General features: G+C 40.0%; 1 protein-coding gene across 19 annotated transcripts in view; it reads left to right on the top strand.

Annotated features, from left to right (window-relative positions):
* Positions 1-247: 247 nt before the first annotated feature.
* The window catches only part of Supt20h (SPT20 homolog, SAGA complex component), a 34,599-nt gene continuing 9,332 nt past the window's right edge, over positions 248-25,514 (top strand). For 3 of the 19 annotated variants that reach the window (XM_085835898.1, XM_085835897.1, XM_029474987.2), the window contains exons 1-20: positions 314-643; positions 2,530-2,614; positions 3,884-3,919; positions 4,359-4,417; positions 6,004-6,070; positions 8,902-9,031; positions 10,489-10,592; positions 14,111-14,227; positions 14,339-14,392; positions 15,564-15,703; positions 16,339-16,495; positions 16,581-16,637; positions 17,709-17,780; positions 19,392-19,549; positions 20,524-20,550; positions 21,068-21,100; positions 22,015-22,123; positions 22,473-22,572; positions 22,855-23,010; positions 24,910-24,979. In XM_085835898.1, coding sequence (XP_085692024.1) covers positions 2,612-2,614; positions 3,884-3,919; positions 4,359-4,417; positions 6,004-6,070; positions 8,902-9,031; positions 10,489-10,592; positions 14,111-14,227; positions 14,339-14,392; positions 15,564-15,703; positions 16,339-16,495; positions 16,581-16,637; positions 17,709-17,780; positions 19,392-19,549; positions 20,524-20,550; positions 21,068-21,100; positions 22,015-22,123; positions 22,473-22,572; positions 22,855-23,010; positions 24,910-24,979 — 1,649 coding nt within the window. In that variant the 5' untranslated portion in view covers positions 314-643; positions 2,530-2,611. The other 16 variants (XM_029474986.2, XM_029474985.2, XM_029474982.2 and 13 more) reach the window with 12 other exon arrangements.

Below are 25,514 nucleotides of genomic sequence, written 5' to 3'. Positions count from 1 at the left end.
GGTTCTGCCCACACCTAAAGCTACTCTAAAGCCCTAGAAAGCCAGGGTTCCTTGGCTGCGCTAGTAGCACCTTCCAAAATGTCCAGCCACCGCCCCGGCTCCAACCCCGCCCACGGCCACGCCCAGTTCACCAATCAGAAGAGCGGCCGCCGGAACTCGCTGTTGGAGCTGTAAGTGAGCGTTGTGTCGGGCCTTGTACGGCCTCAAGACCCGCCCCTTCCACTAGCAACGCGCCAATCGGAAGCGCGGCCGCAGGAAGTGGCGGTTGGAGGTGTGGGTGGGCGTTACTGCAGGCCTTAGGTGAGTTCTGCGGCGGGAGGTGGTGGGTGACTTAGGTGGGCTGGCCGGTGGGCTAGCGGCTGTCGGTCTAGTGTCGTGGAGCGGCCCGGATCAGAAGTGACGGGAGGAGGTCGATCAGATCCCGGGGTTGGGCGGGCACCTAGGCGGCCATTCTGCGTGAACGCCCTTCCGCACTCCGCGGCCCCGCTCGCCTGCACTTTTGCTAATAGCTTGTCCTTTGGGCTCTGCTACAGGTATTTCTGGAAAATCGCTGCAGGGTTGGCAGAATGCTTCTTCAGGGCGTAGTGCGGTGTGACTGTTGAGTAGAGGCCGGTTGCTTCTCTGTGGAGTTGGCGTTCTGAGGGTAAAGCCTGGGTTAAAAAAAAAATCTGCAGTTGGGACCCAAGTTCACCAGGGAAATCAGTTTAGCTGATGTCTACTCTGGGAGCCATCTTTATCTCCATCAGAGTACCTAGTTAGGACGCCAAGTGCAAAAGCGATGTGCACAGACTTAGATCGAGTACAGGGTACTATGATTGATATAAACTTAACATCAAAATTAAAAAAAATAGGTGAGTGCTCTCATTAAATCCGTTCGTAATGCCTTGCTTAAGGAAAGGAAAAATGGGTGCAGGTTTGAGTAGGCTGAAGGTTGGAATAATAGAACCTCAGGTTACAAATTGAGAAGGGACAGAATGCCTAAATAAGACTGTGATAATAGGTGAGTCGTTTGCATTGAATTCTCTGTAAACTTGAGATGTCAATAATGTTTATAATGGGTTCGTTTATAATAGTTTTCACATGGGTTCTTGGTTCTCATAGATTATATGTACAAGCAGAGTATAAGAGATAACACAAAGTTTGTTCTTTTATGCAATAAAGTAGTATAGTATCCCTTCTAATGTAGTAAAAAGTAACTGTAATTTGAGTTACCACATTGGATTTGTGAGTCTTGTTATTTAAATTTAGTGGTCAAAAAAAAAAATCACCTAAATTTTGCTTACACTTCCTCTAGTAATTCAAAGACAGGAATAATGTTATTCTTAAAAAGATAAGTTTTGGGGTAGGGAGGGTCTGGGGGACTTTTGGGATAGCATTTGAAATGTAAATGAAGAAAATACCTAATTAAAAAAATAAATTTAAAAAAATAAAAAAAAAAGATACGTTTTTGGCTTTTAAAAACTAATACTGGGCTGGAGAGATGGCTCAGTGGTTAAGAGCACTGACTGCTCTTCCAAACATCCTGAGTTCAAATCCCAGCAACCACATGGTGGCTCACAACCACCCATAATGAGATCTGATGCCCTCTTCTGGTGTGTCTGAAGACAGCTACAGTGTACTTATATATAATAAATAAATAAATAAATAAATAAATAAATAAAATCTTTAGAAAAAAAACTAATACTATCAGATAATATTTCTTTAGCCTGTACTGGCTTAAGCTTTGGAGGTCCTTCCCTCTGAAAAAGAGTTTTGTATAGGAAATCTGATTTTCTGTCACTAGAATTTGTACTTTAACAGAGTTGTGTAGTTTCTGTGGCAGTAAGTGCAAATTGATAGGTGAAGAATTGTAAAACAGTTTTTTAGAGCAGAGGGTATCATCTTTGGTAGGCAGAAAGGGTTAGAACAGTGGGCTTCCATGGTGGTGTTTCCTTATTTCTGCACCCCCCCCCCCAACTCTACTCTAGACTTTGACCAGAATCCAGAGACTGGGACATGGGCATCCATCCTAAAGCTGGGTAGGTCACTTGGTTTGTAAGGCAGGATGAGACCCCCTGCATTATGGGAAAGATTTTTCAAAGGTGTTTCTCCTTTTTTTTTTAAGTAAAAGTATTAGAGAAGTCTGGAAATGTAGCCTGGGGCCCTTGGGGGAATAGGAGTTTTCTGGTTTTGCCATCAGTGTGATTAAGAACTGAATTTGAAAGTGACCCCACATAGCTGTCAAAGCCAGTGGGCAGGCTGTAGAATCTGCAGGGAAGGCAGTTTAAAAGTGTTGTTGTAAAAGCCGGTGTCTTCTCAGTGTTACTTTTGACCTGTGTGAGGTAATGGTTTGAATTCTCTGACTTTTTTGCCCTACTCCGTGAGAGCAGTTTTTTCATCTGTGTGTAGGTGGGTTTAATACATTCTCTGGTAGAAGTTTGTTTTAAAGATATGTTAGGAATGTATGTGCCTTGAGTACTTTTCCTGATAATGACAGTCTTTCTTTTTTGCAGTCTTATGCTAACAGTTCCTATTTGTTTTTTCCTGCAGTATAGAAGAAGACATGGTTTCTACCCCACTTCCACAGCACGTCTAAGTTTTATCTTTTTGGGGGTCCTTATCTGTTGCCACAATGGTAAGCTGTGAATATAGTGTGTTAAAATGCGTATCCTATACTATTCTCTTCCTTTAGCTCCATAAAAATATTGTGGATAGACTCAGATAACTTAGTTGTCATGCCAATTTTTTTTCTAGAAAATGTCTAACTCATATCTTGTCAATTCAGTGGTAGGACATTTAAGTTACACAAATCCTTCATGTATTAAAAGTCAACTGTGTTTTGCCATTTTTCTGAGTCTTTGACAAGGAGGTTGATACAAATGTAGCTTATTTGGGGGGAGGCTCTCATATTTTAGTTTCTTCCATCTTTCTTTGTCTATGTTTGTTCTGTGCATGTGGCCTATATGTTTGGTAAAGAAGTGATAGCAATGTCACTGCTCCTCCTCCAGCCCTGTCCCCCTTTTATTTTGAGACAGTCCATTAGGCCTAGAACTTCTGAGCAGGTCAGGCTGACCCCTGAGGTATACAGCCCCCTCATTGGGATCCCTGCTTTTGCCCCACTGTCTAGCTTTCTTGTACAGATTCTGGAGTTTGAACTCAGTTATTCATGATTGTGTGGCAGGCATGTGGACTCAACTATTTCCCCAAACTCCTTCACCTGGGTGCTTTAAAATTAATAAATGTAGGCAGGTTTAGTTTGACACAGATGTAATTCCAGTACTTGGGACACTCAGGTCAAAGGATCCCCAAGAGTTGAAGGCCAGCTTAGGCTAGAAAGAGAGCTCCAGCCAGCATAGGCTACAGAGTCTCTAATCCCTGTCTCTTCTTCCCCCATCCCCCATCCCATCCTCACTTTTGTGCAGAAATACCTGCAGTGGAGTCCAGAGGACAAGCTGTTACTACAGTTGAGAGGCTGGTGGGGGTGGGGGTGGGGGTTAGAGACAGGCTATAGAAGGCGTGCATCATCTTCCTGCTCTGCAGGACTAACCTATTTAGTTCTCCTTGGTTAGAAATAATGGGAATTGTCCCTGTGGGATTCTTGCCTTTCGTGTATACATATTAAATGATATACCTAAGTACTTGAAGGGAGTAGTGAATATGCATGGATACAAGCATGTCTAGCTCCCAGGTCCTGACTGCAGTGCCATTTTAGCATTTCTTAAGATCAAGTACCCAGCCATTTTTTAAAAAAATCTTAGTAATGCGTTGGAGGATAGAGGAGAGGAAAGACACATTGCTCTTTTTTCAGAAAATGAAACAAACACTTAATAATGAGTGTCAAGTGTTTTTTTTTTTTTTTCTGAAAATAATTAATATTGCCAAATGTGCTATTTGCCTTTTCCAGCAGCAAGCTATAGAACAAGCTTTGGATCGCGCAGAGGTGAGGCCTACTGATTAAAGGTTGAAATAGTGGGGTTTGTAGCTGACAGAAATTCCTTAATAGGACATTTTGATAACCCTCAAGAGAACAGTATTTTAAACCAGACCATAGAATTTCTAAAGTTGTTTTTCTATCTTGATGAGTTTCTCTAAAATACCTTAAAATATGTGTCACTGCACTCAAATGTGCAATTTAAAAATACATTTAGCTATAAAACTTTTAGAATATATTTGTCCTGTGGAATTGCATTTTATGGTACTAAAACACTGGGCTGGGTCTTAGTGGGATCTATGGCCTGTGTACAAGGCGTAAGCTCAGGCTTGTCAGAGCCTAGGTGACTAAGTGGGCTGCTCTGTCTATCGTGCTGCGGCCATGAAGCTTGCTTACTCACTCACAGGAAAGCGGAAGGCAAGCTCTTTGACCAACTTCTCTGTTTCAGTACATCGTCGAAAGTGCTCAGCAGAAACCTCCTAAAAGGAAATACCTGTCTAGTGGAAGGTACGACTGCTTAATCGGTAACGCCTAAGTCAGTGAACTAAGATACCTACCACCTACTGTAGACATGGAAATGTTGTCAGGTCTTTGTATGGACAGGTTGAGCATCCTTGATACTCCACAATATGCAGCTTAGGAATCTTGATGGAGTGTCACAAATGGGCATTTTCTTTTCTTTTTTTTTAATTGTTTTTATTTTTAATTTATTTCTTACACTCCATATTCCATTCCCCACCCCCCTCCATCCACCCTCCGACTGGACTGCTCCACATCCCATACCTCCTCTCTACCCCACCCCATGCCTTCTCCACATGGATGCCCCCACCCCCGATCCCACCTGACCTCTAAACTTCCTAGGGCCTCCAGTCTCTTGAGGGTTAGGTGCATCATCTGAATGAACACAGACCTGGAAGTCCTCTATTGTATGTGTGTTGGGGGCCTCATATCAGCTGGTGTATGCTGCCTGTTTGGTGGTCCAGTGTTTGAAAGATCTCGGGGGTCCAGATTAATTGAGACTGCTAGTCCTCCTATAGGATTGCCCTTCTCCTCATCTTCTTTCAGCCTTCCCTAATTCAACAACAGGGGTCAGCTGCTTCTGTCCATTGGTTGGGTGCAAATATCTGTATCTGACTCTTTCAGCTGCTTGTTGGATCTTTCAGAGGGCAGTCATGAGATAGATCCCTTTTTGTGAGCACTCCATAGCCTCAGTAATAGTGTCAGGCCTTGGACCTCCCCTTGAGCTGGATCCCACTTTGGGCCTGTCACTGGACCTTCTTTTCCTCAGGCTCCTCTCCATTACCATCCCTGTAATTCTTTCAGACAGGAACAATTATGGGTCAGAGATGTGACTGTGGGATGGCAACCCCACCCCTCTCTTGATGTCCTGTCTTCCTGCTGGAGGTGGGCTCTATAAGTTCCCTCTCCTTACTATTGGGCATTTCATCTAAGGTCCCTCCCTTTGAGTCCTGAGAGACTCTCACTTCCCAGGTCTCTGTGCATTCTGGGGGAAGGGAGGGTCCCAACCTTCTATTTCCTGAGGTTGCCTGTTTCCTTTTTTTTCTTCTGGCCCTCAGGGCTTCAGTCCTTTCCCCTCACCCAATACCAGATCAGATTCCCCTCTCCCCTCAACCCCTTCCCCTACCCTTTCCACTTTCCCTCCCAGGTCCTTCTCTCCCTCCCTACTTGTGACAAATGGACATTTTCATGATGTGACAGATTACAGTTAGAATGCTGCACAGTAAAAAGTGGTATATAAGATTGTCTTACGTGTCTTTCTGTAGATGTATGTGACCCTACACTATAGTCTCATATTTCAGAAACTAAAGAAGTCCAAAACAGTCCAGGGATACTCAGACTGCATTATGGATTCTTAAGTGAGCCAGTTAATGTAACACCATGTTGAATTGGCATTGTACAGAAATTAAAAGACATGTTGATGTAGAAACATTGAAGTCAATATCTTGTAATATATACAGGGTAATGTACTATATTAATTAAAGTCTTTTCAAGTTTTGATTACAGAATTAAAATATTTAAAATAATGAACAGCAAACAATCTTCACATTGAATATTTATTGCTTTTTTTCTAGAAAGTCTATATTTCAAAAACTTTATGACTTATATGTTGAAGAATGTGAAAAAGAACCTGAGGTTAAGGTAAATATAAATTTTTTAAAGTATTGGGCTTTGGAGTTGTGGTAGAATGGAGAAGTTCTTTAGAACATTATTTTTGAAGCAGCCAGTGATTTGTATGTTCATAGTCGAACATCTTTTTCAGTCAGACTGCAGTCAGTTGTATAGCTGAGTGGTTACATTCCCTAGGTAATCTGAGTTAGGTGAAGAGCACAGTACACGCAGTCATAGGCGATCATAAAGCCACAGTGTCGTCTGTTGGCTGCCTTTGACACCTGGTTTTTCAGACTTGCGGATGGATCTCAGTAACCCTTTTCTTGAGATTTATCTGCACATATGGGAAGAATTCAGATGTGCTAGTGAAAATGAATGTATCAGAGAATAAGCTTATAGCTAATTCATTTTTATTCAGCATAAAGGTATCATCTATAGTTAGAATCAATAGCAATCGACCTTTTTTGTTGTTGTTAAGCAAAGTTGCAATTTATTAAAGAAAGGATATCTTGTGTGTGGTTTGTTTGAGATGTGGGTTTTACTGTTCTGGCATAGAACTCATGGAGAGCCCCCAGAGGGTTGGGATTGTGTGTACACACAGCTTTAAGAAAAAAAATGTATATGGACTTAAACATGGCCATTGAGCAGTTCATAATTTACCCGAAATTTAACTTCTCTGGCTAAAAGTGTTTGAGGGGCTTTGTGAGCTTCTACTGTCTGATTTTTAAAATGTCTTAGGGGAAAAAAAAAACCCTTAAATTTATAAGTAATTATTATGGCATATTTTCCATGTTTTATTCAAGTATTACCTAGCAGATTGCATATTTAAAGCATATGGGTTTTTTAATGTTTGTCAAGTCATAATAATTTGCATAATTTCTATATCCATCATTTTAGAAACTAGAACTAAGAGAGAGAGAAAGGGAGAGGGAGCAGGAGAGAGAGATCCTAAAGAATCTAAAGGGAGTCTGCAAGCCCCACATGATGTATTGTTGTTGTCTGCCTGCTTTTAAGCTACAGAGGCAGAGCTGAGCAATTAGTGGGCCCTGGAGCCAAAGGTGCTATCTGCCCATTTAAGAAAGACATTTCCAGCCAATAGGCTTTTTGATGTTGTTGCTACTAATTGTTTTATGGTTTTATTTTGTTTTGAGATACATTAAAGTACCCACCCTCTTCATTTTCAGATTGCATAGTGTTTCCATTCTGTTTTTTGTTTTGTTTTGTTTTGTTTTGTTTTTGTTTTCTGAGACAGGGTTTCTCTGTATAGCCCTTGCTGTCCTGGAACTCTCTTTGTAGACCAGGCTGGCCTCAAACTCAGAAATCTGCCTGCCTCTGCCTCATGAGTGCTGGGACTAAAAGCGTGCACCACCAAGCCCGGCTATTGTGTTTTGATATTGATAAAATATGTGTGATTCTTGGGGCCACTGAGATAGTTCAGCAGATAAAGGGACTTGCTTTGAAGCCTAAGAGGATTCCCAGGATCTGCATGGTGGAAGGAGAGAACTGACTTCCACAAATTGTTCTCTGACATCCACAGGAAGCCTGTGGTGTGGGATACCCCACCTGATACACAGTGATGAGTTTAAAGTTAGACATTTAATATGAGGTAATCAAAACAGATTTCTGGTTTTAAATATCGAAAAGAAATTATCTCATGTTTTTCCTAAAATAGATGAAATGACTTTAATCTTTAAGTTGGTTTCATGCAAAACCACATATTATAAAATTGTGGATTTTGATATGTGTGCACATTTCTAGATAAATGTTTTAAAAATTCAGGTGTTTAAGTTATATCATACTTGAATAAAATATATGGGACATATGATGTAATATTTTAAAATATTATAAATAGATGAATTTATAGAAAACTCTATTTTTTTTTCACCAGTTAGCTCTTTTCAGGCTCAGCATTTCAGCTGACTTACTGAATAACTTCACATCTAAGGAGATTATGAGTTGCTAAGAAATGTAGCCTTACCACTGTGCAGTGAAAGCAGTCCCCACCCTTCATGCATGGGTTGCGTTTCTCTCTTTCTTTTCCTTTCTTCCTTTTGTTTCTGTCTTCCCTTTGAGACCCCAGTTGGCCTTCAAGTATTACGATGATGCTTTGCCTCAGCCTGCCGTATGCTGTGCTTATAGACATCAGCTGCCATGCTTTTTGTTGTTGTTTGTTTAAAACACTGCTTCTCAGCCTTCCTAGTACTGCGGCCCTTTAATACGGTTAATACAGTTTCTTTCTTTCTTCTTTTTTTTTTTTGTTTTTGTTTTTTTTTTTTTTTGAGACAGGGTTTCTCTGTATAGCCCTGGCTGTCCTGGAGCTCACTCTGTAGACCAGGCTGGCCTCAAACTCAGAAATCCACCTGCCTCTGCCTCCCAAGGGCTGGGATTAAAGGTGTGCGCCGCCGCCACCACCACCACCGCCCAGCTTTAGTACGGTTTCTTATGTTGTGTACCCCAACTATAAAATGACTTGTGTTGCTACTTCATAACTGTAATTGACTCATAACTGAATCATAATGTAAATATCTGATTTCTGATGGTCTGAGGAGACCCCTGTGAAGGTTATTAGACCCCCAAAGGGGTTGTGACCCACAGACTGAGAACCACTGGTCTAAAAGCTAGTATTGCTATGTACTAAGATCCATGCTGGCCTGGAACTCAATCTTTTTGCCTTGGCATCTTCCGAGTGCTGAGATTGCAGGTATATATGCATGCATAGTAAGTTTATGGTGTGAGTTATTTTGTCTAAAGCATGCTAGTGACATTACTGTCCTGTGAATTGTGACAGTTCCCAGGTATTCGGGATTGTAGTATGGAAAGGTCACCAACAGGTTTTTCATAAGCTTCACTTCTTTTTAAAGCAGAAATTAAGAAGAAATGTGAACTTGTTAGAGAAGCTTGTTATGCAGGAGACTTTGTCGTGTTTAGTAGTCAATCTGTACCCAGGCAATGAAGGCTATTCTCTGATGCTCAGGGGGAAAAACGGATCAGGTAAGACCGTCTAAAGTTTGCCTGCCACAAAACACCTCTGCTTTTGAAAGTTAGCTCTTAAAATATTAAAAGCTGACCTTTAATCAGAGTCCATCCTGATTAAAAGACAAATTCTTATTTATTCCATACTCTTTCTCTTCATGACCTTTGCCAGAATGTTTGACATTGTTGTAGTGTATAGATGATTCTTCCAGAGCCTGCATTTGAAAATTATTATAATTGATTGTATCTTTAAAACTTTGGGTTAATTAATTTTTGTTTTATGTGAATGGATGTTTTGCCTGCATATATATCTGTGTACCACATGCATGCCTGGTACCTTTCAGGGTCCAGAAGAAGAGATTGCATACACTGAAACAAACTTAGAGATGATTTTGAGCCACCATGTGAGTGCTGGGAATTGAACCGGGGTCCTCTAGAGCAGTCTGAGCTCTTAATGCCTGAGCCATCTCCTCACTCCCTATTTCCTTTTATATTTTACTTTATTTAGTTGGAGGTGGGAGGGAGGACCCAGCCACTTGTGAGTAGGTCCCAGTGAGAGCACTCAGGTGTTCAAGCTTAGTTCCAAGTGCTTTAGCCACCGAACCATCTTGCCGGCCTGATTATGTCTTAGAGTTAATAGAACAGGTGATTTTTAACAATTATATTTCTTTTAATGCTATCTATACTTTAAGATATTTTAGCTGCATTTTATATACTGAGTATAAAAACTTGTAAAGCATTCATTGCCTTTTAAGTAATTTTTATTGAGACAGCAAAAAAAATAGTAAACACTGAAGATATTTCTAAAAAGTATTTCTAATACTGGGGATGTGAAGAGCATTAAAACATGAATATTCTTAGATTTCATTGAAAGAGGCACCTCAGAATTGAATCATGTGAGCACTACAAGGAGCTTAGCTAGTGAAGAATTTTATTTGTGGAGATAAGAATATAGCTTTGTTGTTAGACTACTCCAGCATGCACAGAGCTGGAGTTTAGTCCATGGCACCATATAAACCCAATGTGGTATCCCTGATCTAGAATCCAAACTCTTAGCATGTAGAGGTAGAAAGAGAATAGACATGTCTATTCTCCTGTTCTTATTTAAAATGTTATATACTCAACACGTTTTTCAGCACTACAATATGATTGGCTTATAAGACTAAGCCTTTGAGCTGTGTTTTTAAGATTTATTTTTATTTTAATTATGTGTATGTGTATATATGTGTTTGTATGGGTATGTACACATGAGTGCAGGTGCCCCCCGAGGTGACCAGTCACTTATGAGCTGCCCTGTGGGTACTAGGTATAGAACCCAGGTCTTCTGCAAGAATGGCAAGTGCTCTTAATCACTGAGCCCTCTCTTTAGCCTAGTGTATTCTATTTTTAAGTGTATTCTATTTTTAAGAGTAATTTAAGTTACAGTCCTAACCTCTCTGTGAGCTGGTTCTTATAAACTTTGTTTTTAAATTGAGATTCTGAGACCATCCGATTGCCTTATGAAGAAGGAGAATTGCTTGAATACTTAGATGCAGAAGAATTACCTCCTATTTTGGTGGATCTACTTGAAAAATCACAGGTAAGAAAACAAAACAAGACAAAATACTGTTTTACAAATAACCTATGTATAGTAGCATTGCCACCATAGCTACTTAGAAGGCTGAAACAGGAGCATCTTAAGGAAGTTTGAAGCCAGCCTGGGCAATGTAGCAAAACTCCATTTCTAAAATTTTGTGTGTACATATATACATATGTATATATATATATATATATATATATATATATATATATATATGCGTGTGTGTAGATATATATGTATACATACATATATATGCAAAAATGAAATGTCTTTTTTAATCACTTCTTTTGTGGCACTGGTTAGTGAACTAAGGCCTCATATATGTTAGACTATCAGTTTACAACTAAACTGTACCTGATCGCCAGAAAAAATGTTTTGTATGGTATACATCATGTGTGCTGTTTTAGTTGGTACGTATCGTTTGTGTGTGGTTTTGTTTTATGAGACATGAATTTATTTGTAGCCTGGATGGCTCAGAACTGGTGATATTCTTGCTTCATCCCCTTGAATGCTACCGTTATAGACTGAGCCGCCACACACACTAGCATTCTCAGTAGTGTTTAAGTCACAGCGCCGAGGACTGGTCTCAGTGGGTCCCTCAACCTGCAGGGAATCAGGGTTTCCGTAATCAGGTGGACAAGGAGTCGGCGGGATGACAAACAGATGCGAACACAGAGAGAATGCGGTACCTGAATGTAATTTCTCAAAGTGAGCAGCAGAGGTTTTTTTTGGTTGGTTTTTTCGAGACAGGGTTTCTCTGTGTATCCCTGGCTGTCCTGGAACCCCTCTGTAGACCAGGCTGGCCTCTAACTCAGAAATCTGCCTGCCTCTGCCTCCCAAGTGCTGGGATTAAAGGCGTGTGCCACCACGACCAGCTGAACATCAGACTTCTATTAAGGTCATCCAAAGTACATTGAAGTTACCCTTTGCAAAACGACTTTTACACAAAACAGAGGAATGCATATGTGAAAGCTAACAGGAACCAATGCGGATAAAAATCAATGTTAACAACTTGGATCAAAAGCAGCCCCACCTAAGGTCAGTTTATCCTTAGAAGCCATGGGCAAGGGTTTTGTGCCCTTCCCATAGTTCCAATTATAGTCTATTAAATAATCCACCTTCCCCTTAGGCCATTGTAAATTCAAGTGTGTGGGGGTGATTCAGCTATTGTTCCAAGTATTTACTCTAGTTCCTTCTTAGACCACAACCTTCCTTATTCCTAGACTATTATAAATTCCTGTGTATGGGAGTGACTTGGCTGTTGTTCTAAGTATACTTTGTAGACTAGCCCTGAGATTTCTAGCTCTATACCAGTAAATTGTAATGCCTGATTCCTCTACTGTCTCTCTGTCAACACTGGAGGCTTTTCATCTGAATGAGTAACATTCTTACAAGAATCAAAGCCCAAGATTGGCTCAACGATTTCCTAGGATATTGGAACACTGGTGGAGGCTAATCTAACTTAGCTATATGTCAAAATCAATCCTTAGAGGCACTTATAATAAAACAATATTGAAGGAAAGCATACAGATCCGTTCACTGACTAACGCAAGGACAGGTTTGGAACATTCATTTTACAGGATGCCAAGGCTCTAGGAGACTAAGTCTCCCTGAAACTTTTTGCCTCAGAACTGCCTCCTAGCTTTTGGGCCTGTCACACAGTTACTTAGCACTGGAGTGGGTGTGGCAGCAAGGATGAGATGCTGCAGCAGTGCCATTTAAAATGTTTATTGTGCCTTACTTGTTTGCTGCACTGCCATGGGCAGCTTTAGTACTTCTACAATTGCTTTAATAAATTACCCTGGAAATGTCTCAAGGTTAAAATTCCATTCTGGAAGAATCTGTTTTCGCTGTTTATGAAGTGTGCTTACACATCAGAAACAAGGTACTTTAAAACGTAACCTGCAGGTGACTCACTTGCCCTGTTCTCCTTGCTGTCTTGGCCTGACTCCCATCCCTTCCTGGTAACAGTGGACCAATATTCCTGCATCTCTCTCCACACTTTCTTTGCTTTCCTGTTATCATGGGTGAATTCCATTCCTAAGGCCTGCCCCTCATTTCCTTTCTAAATGTTACCCTTCTCTGTGGCTTACAACCATAATTTCCCACCAGATACAGATCACAAACACGCTGTGTTCTCAACTTGAAAACCTCTCCTGAGTCACCTCATTGTTTTTCTCAGCTGCTGATTGAGAGGTCTCCTTATCACTTCAGAACTACTTCCAAGCTTGTCTGTGATCTCCTTTTTATCGTCTTTCTTTGCTCACCTATCCAGCACTCCTTAGCTGACTCTACTGGTGTGGCATCATTAGTCATTTTCTGTTTGAATTTCAGTCGGTCAGTATACAGGTGGAATGTTGCGTGCCTTTCATCCCAGCATTGGGGAGAGTCAGAAGTTAAAGGCATCTTCAGCTTCATGTTCATTTAATAAGTAAAGTAAATAGAAAAATGATTACAGGGAGAACAGTTTACACACGTGTGGTTGTTTGGGGAATGTCGGATGGATGAAGATACTGCCAATAGCTGGATGTTTAACTGAGTTGATTAGAAGAGGGTTGTTCTCATTAATCTCAGCTAGAGGAATAGCGAGTGGTTGGCCTTAGGTGGCAGATTATGTGCTGTATAGAGCCTTAAGAGCAGGAGTGATTAGAATAACTAAGCAGGTGTAGGTATTGGTATACTAAGCTCCCAATGCTAACAACAGAGTGGCAAAAGGTGCAGTGTTGGCTTAATGGAACATTGTAAATAGTCGTTGTCGAGATTGTGATTAGTAGATCCCGAGCATAAATAGTAGTGCTTTAAAGAAAGCGTGCACACAAGGAAGTAGCTCCTAGATTAACTGTTAGGATTGGGTCTGGTTGATTAAAGGTAATGACTACTATGGTGGTATTGACTTGTATTTGAGCACAAATAGCTGTAATGGTGTAAAATCCCTGGACATACATATGTGAGGGATGGATGGTAGGTGAGTTGCAGCAGAGTGCTAAGGTTTCTTAAGCCTGCAACACAGCATGGTTGAGAGTTAAGTCTGTGGCTAGCTCCTCTTGTTATTTCACTCTAAAAGTCTAGACATTGTAGGAAAACAAATAGTGAAGGCTTATCTAAAGGCTGCAATTCTGGCACAGTTGATTGACAGTGTGTAACAGTGACACACTACATAACAGTGCACAGCTAGCAGAGTGCAATGATGAGCCCGGGAGCTACGTACAGTCTCAGGAACTACGGTAACCTCCCCTCTAACGGACGCCAGAGTCATCCTGATGTCAGTGGATACAATTGCTCTTTATAATGATGAACCTAGAAATAAATAAATAAATAATCCTCTTTAGCAGTTTATATAATGGTATATCCAGTAAAGAGACCCACTGAATGTGTAGAGCTTAGAGAATGTGAACCATTCACTACATGCTTGCTTATTTTGCTGAACTAACGAGTTATTATTTGAAAGCTTGTATATTATCTGAAAAATGACATTTACCTGAATGTGTTTGGTTTGTTTTTTTTTTTACTTAAAACAGGTTAATATTTTTCATTGTGGATGTGTGATAGCAGAAATACGTGACTATAGGCAGTCCAGTAATATGAAGTCTCCTGGTTACCAAAGTAGGCACATTCTTTTACGTCCAACAATGCAGGTATGGAAAGTTTAATTAGAAAGTACTGTTTTTTGTTTTTGTTGGATTTTTATTAAATGTCCATATATTTGTAAGAACATACCTGTTTTTTAAATGTTTTGTTTTTTCTAGACTTTAGTCTGTGATGTCCATTCTATAACAAGTGACAACCATAAGTGGACCCAGGTTAGTTCTCTCTCTAACCCCAAGTAGGCCACACTCAGTGTGAAGCATCAGTGAGACACTCCCTTTGCTGATGTTAGAGTGGTGTGTTAGGTTGGATGCTTGGGGACCAAGGTTCCCTTACGAGCTTTAGGGTCTTGTACTTCCTGTATATTTAGAAATCCCTCAAGGAACTACTTATAGTCCAGTCCCAGTTGTTTCCAGCCTTGCTGATAAACTGGAGTTAACTTAACCAATGAAGCCTAATGTAAAAATTGGTTTTTTATCCTCTTGAACAAAAGCTTCATTCCTACTATTGAAAACAAATAGATTGTGATTTTCCTTCATATAGGATTCTATAATTCTACAGGAAGCCTGGCTTTTATCCCTTCCTTCCTCCATCCCTTTCTTCCTTTCTTTTCTTTTCCTTTTTGAGGTAAGATCTCTAACCTAGGCTGGCTTGGGATTTGAGATCCTGCTCCCTGAGCCTCCTGAGGTCTGAGAGTAAAGACCTATCTCTCTCTCTGTCTCTCTCTCTGTCTCTCTGTCTCTCTGTCTCTCTCTCTCTCTCTCTCTCTCTCTCTCACACACACACACACACACACACACACACACACACGGTCTAACAGGACTTCTTAGTGCTGACATCAGCTAATTGATACTCTAGTTCTAGCTCTTGTTTACCTGTTGCTTTGGAGAGAAAATGTCAGTAATGTGAGGTTACCCTCTGTGAAATGTGCTTGTGAATTAAGATTCAGTTTATCTGTAACTCGTGAGTGATGAGGTTTAATCTGGGCTGTTATTTTCCTATCTATAAGGTTGAAAGTTGTTCTTGCTAGAGACAAACTTGCAGTCAACACTAGAGAGCAGAAAGCATCATTCTCTTAAGCCAAGGACTAGTAAACTCGAGAGTATAACTATTCTCAGTTATTCTACCATTTCTGAATACACTATTTTAAACAGCCAAATAAATACCCACTCTGTGGATGTGACTGTTTTATAAATCATGCAGATAATTCGGTTTCCATTAGAAGTTTCTTTATCTTGTCAGATTTACATGTTAATGTTCAAACTTGAGTTACTGCTACATTCACTTTAGTCTTCAGCAACTTCCTGAGAATATTTCTGCGTTAAATGATGTATATTTACATTATCAAAAATGCATCTGAGGCTGACATACAACTGTGTATTTCAGGAAGACAAACTTTTGCTTGAGAGCCAGCTGATTCTAGCTACAGCAGAGCCACTGTGTCTTGACCCATCTGTGGCAGTAGCATGCACTGCAAATAGGCTGCTCTATAACCGGCAGAAGATGAACACTCGCCCAATGAAACGGTAACCACCAGCACTTGGGTAACACAGGCTCTTAAGTTTGACATTGTTGCTAGCCAGAGTGCCCTTTCCCTCGGCATGTGAGTGCTGGAATTTCTAAGTTCAAAAATGGGATTTTTCATGGCCTTGTATTGTGGATTTATGTTAGACCTTTTTAAAAAATATTTTCTGCATTATTATAAAGTAATATTTTCCTCAGTCTTTTAAAGAAGGAACTTTTATAAGTTTAGGGTCTGTTCACCAAAATGGTTGTGAGGCTGGAAGAAGACTAGATAGAGACAGAGGGATCTTTGCTTCATTGCTTCTCAACACTAACTGGAATCAGTTAACAAGGAAGCAATGTGTAACTTAACGAGTTCTGAGAAAATACAATCACAATTTTAGAGATTAGTTTATAATGACTGCCTCTCTAGTTCTGGATTCAAACTAGTGTGGCTCCTTGGTCATGAGTATTTTGTCTTGTTCTTTTTCTTTCACCTGTGCTTAAAGCTTGCTGGTGTGAAAGTTGTATTTATAGATGTGTGTGTGTGTGTGTGTGTTTTGTAAGCAGGTGTCTGTGGTGGACTCTGTGGCCGGTGTGTGCTCCTTCTTCCCCGTGTGTTATGAGTTGCTGCTTCATTGCTTCCTGTCTATTGTAGGTGTTTGAAGAGGTACTCCAGGTCCTCCCTGAACCGGCAGCAGGACCTCTCTCACGGCCCTCCTCCCCCTCAGCTCAGATTGCTTGATTTCTTACAAAAGCGGAAGGAAAGGAAAGCAGGCCAGCATTATGACCTCAAAATTTCCAAAGCAGGAAATGTAAGTAGTCGCTAAGGTGCTCGCCATACTAATAGCTGGCTGTGCTTTAGGGTTTTTGTATGACTGTACTGTTTTTAATTTTCAGTGTGTAGACATGTGGAAACGGAGCCCCTGTAACTTGGCTGTGCCTTCTGAAGTAGATGTAAGTTCATGAAAAGCTGTATGCTAACACAGGGTCAAAGGCCAGCATTAGGAAGCCAGTGCTGTGAGGAAGTGAAGGGAAAAAAAAACAGCTTGTTTGAAACAGAAAAAATTGTCATTTCAAGAGTCTGTGATATCAGTCATGTAAGTCTGTGGTATTGAGTGGACTGCCAATCCAGCCTCAGTTAGTTACATAGAGCATAAATTTGAATAGAGTTCTGTGTTAGGAGCAGAAATAATGTTAAGGCTTCCAAATGTGGAAAGAGTATGGCATATTTTATATAGTGACAAGAAATGACCTTGTGTCTTTCTGTAGTGGTCCTTCATAATTAACTCAAAATGCTTCCATGTTCAAGCTGGTAAAATTTAAAGATGAGTAATCTTAGAAATTTGGAATTACCAAGAGTGTTCTTTACTAATAATTCATCAGACACATGAGTGCTAAGTGATCATAAAGGCGCTATAAAGGACTATTTTATACTTCATTTGTTGTTTCTCTTAGTGTGTATTTTTTAGATATATATTTGGTGTGTGTGTCCATGTGCAGACTATAACACATATGGAAAACCAGAGAACAACCATGGAGGGATGAGTCTTTGCTTCTACCACGTTATTCCTGGGCTGCAGACTCAGAACTTCAAGTTTCAGTGGCAAGAACCTTTACCTGCTAAGCAATCTGGCCAGTTTACTTAATTCTTTATGATAGTTGTTTCAAAAATTATTTACTATTTCAAGAATGCTTTTTGTAACAATTCTAACAGTTCTTGCTGTTTTAACAGTTAAAGCACAAAGCCAGAGACATCTATAGACTATGTATACAAACCAAGAAAGAGAACCATATTATCTTCTTGTTGCATATGCGGCCCCCAGGCAGCCAGTGCTCTTAACCATCTGCAGTCCCACATGCTACACTTAATTAAACATATCAGGAGGGTTTCAAACTTCTTAGAGACAAGTGCTTGGTGATACTGCTGGCTGAAACCCTTGTGCCCACATTGATTCTGTGAATTGTGCAGGTTCTTGTCTTTGTTCCGATACTGATTATATTTTATTCATCATCTTCATTGTTTAGGTGGAAAAATATGCTAAAGTGGAGAAATCCATCAAATCTGATGACTCCCAGCCAACAATGTGGCCAGCCCATGTGAGTAATCAATTCCAGTCTCCTTGACTAATGATCCAGTTGCCCGTGTATTTTTTTGTTTGGAGACAGTGTCTCTTTTGGCCCAAACTGGCTTCAAACTTGTAGTGTAGTCAAGGTTGACCTCAGACATGCTGATCCTCTTGCTTTCACTGCCCAGGTGCCAGATGTGCCTCTTCCGTATTGTAAAGTATGTTGTTTATAAGGTGGGCTCTGAAGTTATTAAACAGAAAACAACTTTTAATGTATAAGGTTTTTTTTAAAGTGCATTTGAAGCGCTTGTGGGCTTCAGGAAAATATAATTAACCCTGAGTGTATTTTTCACTTTACAGAGCAGTTTTATTATAACACTACCTTTTTATGTGGGGCATTGGAGCCCATGCCTGTAATCTCAACTCTTGGAGGCAGGGGCAGGAAGCTCTCAACTTGAAGGCCAGTCTGAGCCACATAGGGAGCTATTCAAAAACCAAATTAGGAGTCCAGCCCAATGGTACATAACTGTAAGTCCAGAATAAGGAAACTGCTACTGGGAAAAAGATGTCTCTGAGACAGCCTGGGCTACAGAGTGAGGCTCTTTCAGAAAACTAGTGCAATGTTCTGTCCTGCCTACTTGGTGGTGGTTCTCACCTGTCTTGTTTCAAATTAGTGTGTTCTTGTAAAGACGTTGTTTGAGCGGTGGTCTCCTGTGTGACCGAGGCTTGCCTGGAACTTTGCTTCTTTTCAGCTGCTCTCTCATTTGTCACCATTCTGCCACCTGCCTCTGCCCTCTGAGTACTGGGATTACAGGCATGTGCCACAGTGCCTGGCTTAAAGACAGCTCTGAAGGGAAATGATCTGATGCTCTTATTGTAATAGTTTCTTAAAGGGAGAAATTGGAGTAACATTTTGGATGGACTCTAAGCACAAGATAATCAGATTTATAGACATCTTTAGGATGTTTTGTATGAATGGCCTATGACAAAAATATTTCCACTTTCAAACTTTATACTCAGATTGTTAACTATTACAGTTGTATGTACAATGAATGAATCTCTGAGTGTCTTCCTGGCTTGAAGAGCTGCAACATTGGAACACTTAGCATAAAGGACAGTAAAGAAAGGGCTCTGTGAACTATAGTTCCCTCTGAGGGCTTGGGTTGTTACATTCCTTTACATTTATTTATTTGTTTATTAGTTGTAAGACAGGGTCTCATATAGTTCTGGCTGGCCTGGGACTTATTGTATAGACCAGGCTGGTCTTGAAAGAGATGAGCCTGCCTCTGCCTCCCAACTGCTGGAGTTAGACACATGCCAGCACACCTGACCAGTCCATGTACCTGTACTGTGGGCATGGCCACACCAGCCCTGGGCTTTGTTTGACATTTGGATGAGACACTACTTGTTAAGTGCTGTGATAATGTTCAGTCATTTTTTTTATACTTTTCATTGTGTGAAGAAATGTATAACACTTTCCTAATAAATGACTCAATAACATGCACAATCATACGTGGCCTTAAACATTCCTTCAGTGCCATGTATATAGCAGACAGAGGTTAGTTTTTATTTTATTATTTGTTGTTGTTGATAATTTTTGCTACTTGAGAAGAAATTACTTGGGATTCTCTGTTCTTTTCAGGATGTAAAAGACGATTATGTATTTGAATGTGAAGGTGGTAGTCAGTATCAGAAAACAAAGCTGACCATCTTGCAGTCTCTTGGGGATCCACTTTACTATGGTAAAATACAGCCGTGGAAAGCAGATGAAGAAAATGACAGCCAAATGTCTCCATCCCAGTGAGTCCTGATGAGTATATGTAATAGACAGGGCCATCCAGAACCTATAGAGAGCTACCAAGGAGCCCTTGCTAGCTGATGAATACATTTCCCTCTGAGGGTTTGGTACCTGATATAGAACAGTGTGTTTTGACAGTGGATGTAAGGTTGAATGCAGTTGCCAAGTTTTCTAAGTTACTTAGAGTTAGTTTTTAAAGTGCAGATAATTATATTCAGGATAGTCTTGGGATTTTGTTGTTGGTATATTTTATATTACTGGCAATTTATGTAGTTGATTTTCTAAATGGAACATCATTAGTACAGGCTACTAATTATCATTTTTGGTTTGGGAGTAACTGGGGGTGTGTAGGCAGGGTCTGTGACTCCCTAGTTTGCCTGGAACATGTTATGGAGACAAGGCTGGTCTCAACTCCCTGAGATCAGCCTGCCTTTGTCGCTGCCTTCTGAGTGCTGGGATAATTTTGATTGTATGGTTACTTTGGTATTTGTTTTTTTTTGTTTGTTTGTTTGTTTTTGTTTTTTTTTTTAACAAATCACGAAATGAAAAAAAAAGTATTCAGTTGTATGTCAAATTATTGTTAAAACCTTTACCAAAATTTGTGAAGAACGATGGGTGTTAGAGTTACTTCGCTCATACCTAGGTAACAGTCAACACGAAGAGCTAGCAGCAATTTGTGGGTTAACAGCTATCAGCTGGTTTGATTATGCATATCTCTGAAGTTCTTCCCTCATTCACCATTGTGGCTGTGCCAGCATGGCTACAGTATAAGGCACCGCACCTTTACAAAAGCTGTGCCTTTGTAAAGGTGCGGTTCCCATGGCCATGGACTGCTTCGGGGAGACGGCTGATGCCCCTGCCGTTATTCTGCAGGGTCTGCACTCTTCCACGTTCTTCCATGTTCAGAACCTGAGAGCTATGAAGCTTAGGTTTGGCTTTCCTTAACTGAGTGCTTCTCTTTTATTTTGTATTTCAGCTCCTCTGATGATGACCATTCAAACTGGTAATTAAAAAATAAGATTCACTTGTTTTAATATGTTAAGTTATAATGTCAAAATTTTTAAAAAACTGGAAAAGATTTCTTTTTTTAATATTTCTTAGAAACAATTTTTGTTTCAGTTGGCAATAAGCTTTCATCTTGTGTAAAATAAGTTTAAGAATGACTTCCAGAATTGAGTTAAGTGAATGAAAATCCACAGGCCTCTCAGTAGTTGAGTAATTTTACTAGAGGGACAATGTTTGTAAACTTGTATAGTGGTTCTTGGTAATTTTATTCTAGATTGTGTAAATTACAAATAAGCATTAAAATAAATTTCTCCTAAGGTAAGCCAGCCAAATTGATTATTTTATGATGAATGTACAACTTGAGCATTATCTCTCATGTTTAATTAAATTTTTAATGTAATGATTCATCGGTAGAGTTTTAAATGAATTTGTAATGTAGTGATGTGACTAAGTGATTAACTCAAGCTGTTTTAAGACACTCTTGCCTGAGACTTGTCTTTCTTGATACGTTTTAGGTTTGTCATTGGTTCAAAGACTGACGCAGAGAGGTAAAGTGCGTTTGCTTCTTTATTTAGTGTTGGTTAGAGTGGGTGTGAAGCTGTATTTTTGCAGGGGAGAATATTCTATATTTGAGTCATGGATGTTGATTTTGCTACTTATTTAACTGGACGTTCCATCATTATTACTCTCTTGGGTAAATCACTTAAAATCTCTGAGGTACATTTTCTTGATATTTCAATGAGCATTGATAAAGACTATATAAGATAGTTTGTTTGAGGTAAGAATACTTAGGTATATGAGACATGATTTTAAGGACGTTAAGGACGAAGTTTATAATCCAAGTCTAAGGGAAAAGAAATAAGACATTTTGTTGTCTGTTTATTGGTTTAATTATATTGTAATCAAGGATGACCTTATAATTTCTATATTAGAAATAAAATCTTAAAAGTATCCCTTTAGGTGCATTCATTTATGATAGTTAGCAGAGAAGATTTAAACATTGCCGTGTCATTGGAAACATGAGAGAATGGTTCTGTTCATGACATTCATTTAGTGTGTGTGCTTGTGCTGCTCCTCACAGGTGGGTGGCATGTGGAGTTGGTTACTCCCTCCACCGCAGGGGTTCAGGGGAGTGTACCTAGGTTGTCAGGCTTGGAGGCCATCTCCACAGCACAGAACACAGTTTTTAAGGCAGGGTTTCCTCATGTAGCTCAGTCTAGTCTTGGTCTCTTGAGCAGGCCCTCTGCCTTTCTGCTGTGGAACAGTTGGCCTGTGCTATGTGGCTGATGAGAATTCACCTTGAGGCTCTGGGTTTAGGTCTTGGAACTTGTGGTTGGCAGTTAGGGGCACTTGTCACGCTGTGATTTTTCTTTTCCTATAATAATAGCATTACTTATTTCCTGTATGACTTGTGTTTAAGACAAATTTGGCCAATCCTTACTTATGTTTCCTAACATTTTAGGGTAGTTAACCAGTACCAGGAGTTGGTCCAGAATGAAGCCAAATGCCCAGTGAAGATGTCACACAGCAGTAGTGGTTCAGCCGACCTCAGTCCAGGGGAGGAGGCAGAAGTACGGTGACACGGTTCCGACCTTGTACCCATTGTTTGTCAAGGAGTCTCAGAGACGGGGAAAAGCACAGCAGTTGTAATCTGGCTTTCACTTTTAGCTTTTTATTATTCCATTTCATGTTTAATTAAAGCTTCCAACGTCCTCAATGATAGGTACAGGTTGTTATTCCTGTTAAAGAATAGAGAAGGCTGGCAGGGTTCCTTCACTTCCTGCCCTTCCCGGGACTCACCTCACTGCAGACGCTACAGTCCGTGAGTGTCTGATTCTGAGTACAGTTAGGAATCTCAGGTAGGAATTCTAATGATACTAATTTATCTTAACAGTTGTGTTTAATGTCACTTCTCAACAGGCGGAGGCCTCGTCCCTTCAGTCTTCTGTTTTGGGAAAGGGAGTAAAACACCGACCCCCACCCATCAAACTTCCCCCAGGCTCAGGAAATAATTCCTCAGGTACTAGCGGCATCCTCACCTCTGACCTAGTAGTAGGTGCTTTCTTAAAACGGTACTCACTTTTACTGTCATAAGTCACAGAATTGTGACTTAGGAATAGGGAAAAGACTTTCTTCTTTTTCTGTGTATTCGTGACTGTGTGACTATGTGAATACCTTTGCTCCTGGAGGTAGCAGATGTGGGAGGGTTGTGAGATCCGAGCTCTGGTCTGTAGGATTGCTCAAGTGCTCTTGTATTGACTGCAGCAGCTCTCCAGCCCTAGAATAACTTGTACTCTTCCAGGTAACTATTTCACAGCACAGCAGGCCAGCAGCTTCCTTAAATCTCCAACTCCTCCTCCATCATCCAAGCCAAGCCTTTCTCGGAAGTCTTCTGTGGACCTCAGTCAAGTTAGCATGCTTTCTCCTGCTGCCCTGTCACCTGCCAGCTCATCCCAGAGTGAGTCATGATTTAAACTCTTGCTCAAATTTTCCTACATTTTTGCATTGGTGTTTCTTGAGGCAGCTGTTATTCAATCTGTGAATAGTGAAATTTGAATGTACTGTGTACCCAAAATGTGTAAGTTGCATGAAACTCCAAGTAGACTTCCTGTTGGCTGTATGTATTCCGTGTTTACTGTAACTGTATTTGCTTTCTGTATCTGTGTATGCACTTTGTGTATACCGTTCCTTTAGGCTTGTTGCCTAAACAACTTAAAAATTTACCTGGCAATAAGATTGCAAAATATGATTTACAGTGCACCCTAGGATCTTTTTTTCTTACTATATAAACTGTGGCTAATACTAAAAAGAAAATGTGAGAATGAATTATTGAAGGTACTATCTCTATCTTTGTATGTGTAAGACACCAGCTGGTTCCAAGGTTACATGCAATAAATGAAAAAGTGTAGTATTTGAGAGCATGCCTACACTGCTGTAAGCGATCATTAAATGTGATAATCTGAACATAGGAAAATAGAAAGAATTCTCACTTCTGGATTTCCTTTTTTAACAGCAAGTGGAGACTTAGGAATAATAGACTAAATTTGGGATAATATCTTCAAATGAATATCTGAATAAGTTAGGTACTAATTTGGGGGGATTCCAGTTTTTTTTAACTTTTTTCTTTTTCTTTTTTTTTCCTTTTTTTGCTTGGTGGCTAGTGTGGGCTGTCAGTGTACTGCACAGTGCTAAGATGGTCCTAGATATTAACACCTGCATCCCGATAGCTCAAAAGGTGTAATTTTTCTGCCTTCTTGTTTTGCACAAAGAAAAATAAATAAATTTTCTGAAAGTCTTGTTGACACTTCTCATGTTGTGGGTATGGATTGTGGTGATCTGCTGCAGCACACAGTTGTTGTGTTAAGTCAGGGTGGAGTGACAGCTTCTGGACATTCACATCTCTCTCCTTTCTTTCTGCAGGACATGAAAGCTAAAAAGGAAACACCTCAAGAGCTTTGCTTTACTTTTTTGGTTTCATTTTAAAATTTTTTTTTAAGTTGATAAAACTGTGCATACTTCATTCACAACAGATTTTCTATACATTCACCATTTAACAGAAGTACACAGTTACTGTTAAAGATGCAGTATTATCTATAAAGTACCTGCTTTATTCTCTGTAAATTTCTTTATCAGGGTAAACGTGATATTTTGGGAATTAAACATGTATATCTGAGTGCCATAACTGATAGCTTGTGTACTTACTAAATATGTTAACAGTTTATCTCCGACAGTTAAACTAAAATAAGCAGTATTTTTTTAAAGAAGTCTTAAATTAGTGAAATCACGAGTAACAAAAAATTAACTTAAATTCATTCTCAGCTTTGTAGGCAAAAGACAGCATGTAGGAGACTAACTTTTTATTGGGTGTTGTGGTAGAGTGTAAGTGTATTTCCACTGTTAACTGTGATCCGAGTGGGGTTTCTAGGTGATATACTGCATCCTTAATTGTAATTGAGTGTAGCAACACTCGTGGATCGTGTAGAGAGTTAACACTCACAGTTAACTGCTTTTAAACAAATTGGAACAAATTTGTCAGTGCTAAGTAAGATTCCATTAACCGTCTTTTAAAGGACCAGCCATCTATAACAAACTAGCAATGTTTATTTTTCTCAATGAGCAGGATCTGGAACTCCTAAGCCATCTCCTCCTACACCAACCCCTTCATCGGTCCCACACCCTCCTGACGCTCAGAACTCAGCTCCTAGTACCCCTTCAGCCACCCCATCTCCCCAAGATTCAGGCTTCACCCCTCAGCCCACTTTGTTAACTCAGTTTGCTCAGCAGCAAAGGGCTCTGAGCCAGGCAATGCCTGTGACAACCATTCCTCTTTCTACCATGGTAACGTCCATAACAACAGGAAGCTCGCTCTCCCCGGTCATGGCAGACTCTGCTGGGCTAAACTCCGTCAGTGTAGTGAGCTCTGCTGGGTAAGTTGACAATGTTAAAGACAGTTTTATTTGGGAGATGAAGATAAATTGCTTATTATACTGAAAGGTAGTTTTTTATATGGTCAGGAGCTGTTTCATATGAATGATAGTTTTAATAACAAATTTATTACCTGTACAAAGATGTACTTCCCAGTTGGCCAGATTTTGTCATTTGCCTGTTAATGTCTTTAATCACTTGAGCAGGACTTTGCTTCTCTGTATTCCGAAGTGTCTAAGGATATGCTCAATACTTAAGGCAGCTTTTCACACTTCAGTAGTAAGAGAAAACTTGGCCTAGAAAATGAAAAGTTAAAAAAATGATTGTATTTATTTTGGGGTGTGTGCCACAGTGTATGTAGAGGTCATTGGGTGACTTGCATATTTTGGGTTTTTTTCCTTCTACCATTTGCATGTTCGGGCTTAGTGCAAGTGCTTGCTGAGCCATCTCACCTGCCCTAGGAGTTCATTTTTAATTTGGAAGTGATGGTAGTTGCTTTATAGCCTTTTGTTGTTGTTTTTACTGAAGGATTGTGAG

This window comes from Mus caroli, unplaced genomic scaffold (assembly GCF_978045245.1).
Source record: "Mus caroli unplaced genomic scaffold, Mus_caroli_1 scaffold_3, whole genome shotgun sequence".
In the NCBI taxonomy this organism is placed as follows: domain Eukaryota; kingdom Metazoa; phylum Chordata; class Mammalia; order Rodentia; family Muridae; genus Mus; species Mus caroli.
The sequence above is the reverse complement of the archived record's forward strand: the minus strand, read 5'-3'. Positions and strand labels throughout refer to the sequence as shown.